Source organism: Corvus brachyrhynchos, unplaced genomic scaffold (genome assembly GCF_000691975.1).
Source record: "Corvus brachyrhynchos isolate BGI_N302 unplaced genomic scaffold, ASM69197v1 scaffold937, whole genome shotgun sequence".
Lineage (NCBI taxonomy): Eukaryota > Metazoa > Chordata > Aves > Passeriformes > Corvidae > Corvus > Corvus brachyrhynchos.
Window position 1 is genome coordinate 29,703 of NW_008239090.1, and position 4,773 is coordinate 34,475.

The window sequence follows — 4,773 nt, forward strand, 5'->3', positions numbered from 1 at the left end:
CCACCTGCTCTGGCATGGGGTCTTCCACAGGCTGCAGGATGGATATCTCCTTCACTGTGGCTGCAGGGGGACAACCTGCTTCACGATGGTCTTCACCACAGGCTGCAGCAGAATCTCTGCTCCAGCCCCTAGTGGACCTCCTCCCCCTCCTTCTTTACTGACCTTGGTGTCTGCAGAGTTTTCTCACATATTCTCAACTCTTTTTTGGCTGCTGTTCCAGTTTTTTCCCCTTTCCAAATATGTTATCACAGAAGTTATCACCATTCCCAATTGACTCAGCTTTGGACAGCAATGGGAACATCTTGGAACCAGCTGGCATTGGCTCTAGGGGACATGAGGTAAGATTCTGGCATCTCCTCACAGAAACAATGCCCATAGCCACTCTTCTACCAAAACCTGGCTGTTGTAACTGCTAGACTCTGCCTAGCAGGCTGCTGCTCCCTGAGAGCTCAGCGAGGGTTTCCTAGGGCCATGTGACTAGTCGCATCCCGGAGTCCATTTCAGACAGCCTTGCGATCTGGCTCCAGCAGCTAGCAGTTACAATGCAGTGGTGGTAAAGAAGGTAGAGAAGGGGCTCTCATGAGGGTTTGAGATGGCTTTAATCACATCTTGTCCCCACGATGTTCAGAGGTAGAGAGGAAATGTGGTCTGGATGTGGGGTGGTTTTGTCAGGGGCCCAAGGGCGGTCCCTGGGCGGGGTTGGGGTACAGGAGCAAATAGGGAGAAACCGAGAGAGTGGCCAGGGCTAGGGCAGGGAACAGGGGGAACATGTGAAATAGGAAAAGCAATGGATTAACAGATCCCCACACCTGGCCATGCAAACCTAATACAGATATAAATCCAGAAACCTCACTGACAAAGCAAGAGCAGCATCACCAGGGAAGACACAGAGGGGTACATCTTTTTGGAAGACCACCAGCTTTACAGGTATCACTTTCCATCTTTACCTCTCTGCTCTCACCTCTACAACAGTCTCCATAAGCAGAGTGGTTACTGTAGTGGGGAGACCGGAAAAACTTAACACACATTAACACAATTGAAGAGATTATTTTATTCAGAAGTTTGGTCTAAATAGTTGTTTCATTGCTGGCAAGACTTTTTGCCCTTTCAGGATTGTCTAGTACCAGACAGATTTGTTTGGATATTAATTGTGAGAAAACTGAAACAAGCAACACAACTGAATGCTCTCAGCAGTGACAGTAAAGCAGTTCAAGTTTGGTTTTCCAGCTTTTCTGATTAATCAGGAACCCCATTTCTTAATTTCAAACTGTCACATTTCTCACCTGGGAAGGAAAGCTGGACAACTGCTTTACCTGAACCCACAGAGGCAGCAGCTGCTGATCCACCAGCTGCTGAATGTCCTTCTTAGATAAGTTTTAATTTCAGTCCCACTAATGGAAGCTGGTGAAGCTCAATACTATGGGATACGTGCAAGGCAATCTGTCCTGGTCCTATTCATCATTCATCTCCACACCTCCTAGATACTTACCAGGTACATATTTTCTCAGCATCATTTTGTTTTAAGTAAAGGTAATTAACGTAGTTGAGACCCTCACGGACAATTCCAGGACTTAACACTGGACCCAAATTACACGTTTTGGTCATATAAAGTTAACAACATAATAGAGACAAATGTCATCTCCTTCAAGATCCTGATGAACTAAAACCTCCTACTGAAAAACTTAAACTGAGGAAATGAGACAAGTAGTTTTTCCCTGCCTAAGTTCTCAATGCTCTCAGCTCCATGCTGTAACACGAGTTTGGATCCCTAGACTTAGTTTTTGCACCACTGCAGCCATCTACCTGGAGACCTCTGGTTGTTCTGCCCAACACACAGTATTCACATGTGCCTACAGGAGCAGGCAGCACCTGGGCAGGCAGGATCCAGCAAGTCATTCAGTTGTTGAAGCCAAAGAGCATGAGAGATGGGAACCATGACACTGGGAGTTATATTGAGGATTTTATTAGTTTTTCTTCTGCAGAATCAAAATATTTAGTGAATTACTTTAAAGATTCCTCAAGACTGTTGATATTTTAAGTATTTAGAACTTTGTCAAAACCAACCTCAAACCTGATTTCTAGTACTAGATGTTATTATGTAATTTTATAGAAATGTGAGAAATGGAACTAATGCAGTGAGTATATATATTTTAAAGAAAGTGCTTGAAAGGAACATCCTGCATCACACTGAGTATTATTTAAAACAAAAAGAGAACTGATTTCCTAGCAGAGCATTGCCTTAAATATCCTACAAACCTGGGGGGTTAAGAATTCTAAGCTCCAGCTCTCTGCCTTCAGGTTCAAGAACCAACATAAGTTGCAGGTCCAGATAGAATTCACAGCTTACCTGTTTCAAGGGAATTTACACACCACTCAGCATTGAATGCTCATGTCTGGCAGAAGTGTTGGATACATGGGTAAAAATAACCAAGAGGAACAGGTTCTCTCTTTATGCATAGCAACAGTTTCTGAACCAGTGTTTTACTAAGCTGCAGACTAACTTTACCCCCAAAAAATAAAATTCCATTGCACTAAAGGTCAAATTTAACCAGTTAATCTGGACTATGACACAATCAAGTAATTCAGTACAAGCAGACACCATGAAAGCAGCTTCAAAGAACCAAAGAATTCTAGTTTCAGAACCAACAATGTTCTTCTGTTCAACTCCAGTGCAAAGGTGAGTGGGAGAAATCACCCCATCTCTACCTATGTACAATTCCAGTAGAGGCTGGGCAGTCTAAACTCTCTGTGGCCAAGCTGGAAAAAAAGGAAACTTAGGAAAGGACACTTAAAAAATTTAAGTTAAGAAAGAAAGTTGGCTCTCAGTGGAAAGAGAAATGCTGGAGTGATGCACATGGGCAGGCTTGCTCAGACACTCTCCCTTATATGCAAAAAGCCAAACTCCTTGCTGAGATTAAGTCACCCTGGATGTGAAGGTGGTGGGGCTGGTCCTGCTCTGTTGCATGATGAGAATCCAGGAATGTGTCTTCAGCTGGCTCCTGCACGGGCCATCAGATCTTCCAAAGCCTTCTGTTGGTCATTGTTATGTAGTAATAAGACCTCCTTAATGTCTTTTAGTTCAAAGCCCATTTCTTTAAATTGATTCATTAGTTGGAGAAGCTCTGTCATCTGAAAGACACAGACAGTCCATTATTTGCAAGAGAAAAGAGGGTCAGTGCTCAGTGGAGGTTTAGCACACAGCCAGTCTTCAGTGACTGGGCACCCCATAGGGTGGATTTCTACACCCCAAGTACAGCCCATTCCAATGGTTGGAGAAAGTCTGCTCACACCACAGTAGGCAGAGCTCTGGGTGCAGTAGCCCACGGAACCTCACCTTCAGTCCCGTGTTTGCAGTCCTGCATTTCCAAAATCCTCTTCAGCAAGGGCACCAAAGCTCAGTCTGGGGGGGTGTCTCTCCCAGTAGGAAATTTATCAGCCTGGCCTAACAGACTCTGATTAATGTCACCCTGCTTCCCCACATCTACCAACTACTGTTCCATCTGAATTTTTTTAAAGTTACATTGACTTTGGGAACAGCACAGCAGTCCTTGATATCAAATGGCTCTTCAGATCTAGGACAAACTTGTAGGATTAGCACAAATGCTATTTGACACACTGTGTACAATACTACCAACATAAACCACAAATCCACCCTGAATTAAAAAAAAAAAATAAAGTAACAAGAAGTGAATGACTGATCAGACTTTTATGAACCCTCTGCAATTTACAGGACCTTCGCTCCACCTTGGGGGAAGGGATGACAAATGATGACAAAACCAAACCAAAACAAAATTGGTTGAGATGAACAATCAGGAGATTAGCCATTTCTAGTTTTGGGGTTAAGCCAGTAGCAAATTCATTTACTAAACTACATCACTGCTCCCATTTTCACACTGTTGTTCCTCTGTTTGCAAGCTCATCACCAAGTCCAAGAAAGGCAGGAAGGCAAATATATGGTGTCAGTAATGACTGACATAATCTACCTGGACTTGTGCAAAGCATTTGACACTGTCCCACACGACATCCTTGTCTCTAAACTGGAGAGACATGGATTTGATGAGTGCACCACAGTGCATAAGGAATTGGCTGGACGGTCACACTCAAAGAGTTGCAGTCAAGGGCTCAATGTCCAAGTGGAGACCAGTGACAAGTGGTGCTCCTCAGGAGTTGGTATTGGGACCGGTGCTGTTTAACATCTTTGTCAGTGACATGGACAGGGGATTGAGCACACCCTCAGCAAGTTTCCTGATGAGACCAAGCTGTGTGGAGCAGTTGACACACTGGAGGGAAGGGATGCCATCCAGAGGGACCTTGACAGGTGGGCCTGTGCAAACCTCATGAAGTTAAACAAGTGCAAGGTCCTGCACCTGGGTCAGGGCAAACACTGGGATTAATCCAGGCTGGGGGATGAATATATTGAGAGCAGCTCTGCTGAGAAGGACTTGGGGGTGCTAGTGTATGAGAGGCTGGACATAACCCAGCAATGTGCACTTGCAGCCCAGAAAGCCAAGTGTATCCTGGGTTGCATCAAAAGCAGTGTGGGCAGCAGGTCAAGGGAGGTGATTCTCCCCCTCTACTCTGCTCTGGTGAGACTCCATCTGGAGTACTGCATCCAGATCTGGGGTCCTGTCATAGGTTAGCAAGCATAGTCCCGGAAGGGATGTCCTTGCTAAGGGGTGCTTACAGCTTCCTCTGGGACCTGATAGAACCTATCAGCTGGCCAGTGTGAATATGGACAATTCTTTAAGCCACTTAAAGTTGTGACCGCCTCTG

General features: G+C 44.9%; 1 protein-coding gene across 1 annotated transcript in view; it reads right to left on the reverse strand.

The window, feature by feature from the left end:
- Nucleotides 1–2,988: 2,988 nt before the first annotated feature.
- The window catches only part of LOC103619189 (ubiquitin-associated protein 1), a gene marked incomplete at its 5' end in the record, with an annotated part of 21,414 nt that continues 19,629 nt past the window's right edge, over nt 2,989–4,773 (reverse strand). The window contains one exon of the mRNA XM_017739341.1: nt 2,989–3,129. Coding sequence (XP_017594830.1) covers nt 2,989–3,129 — 141 coding nt within the window. The remainder of the gene's footprint in view (nt 3,130–4,773) is intronic.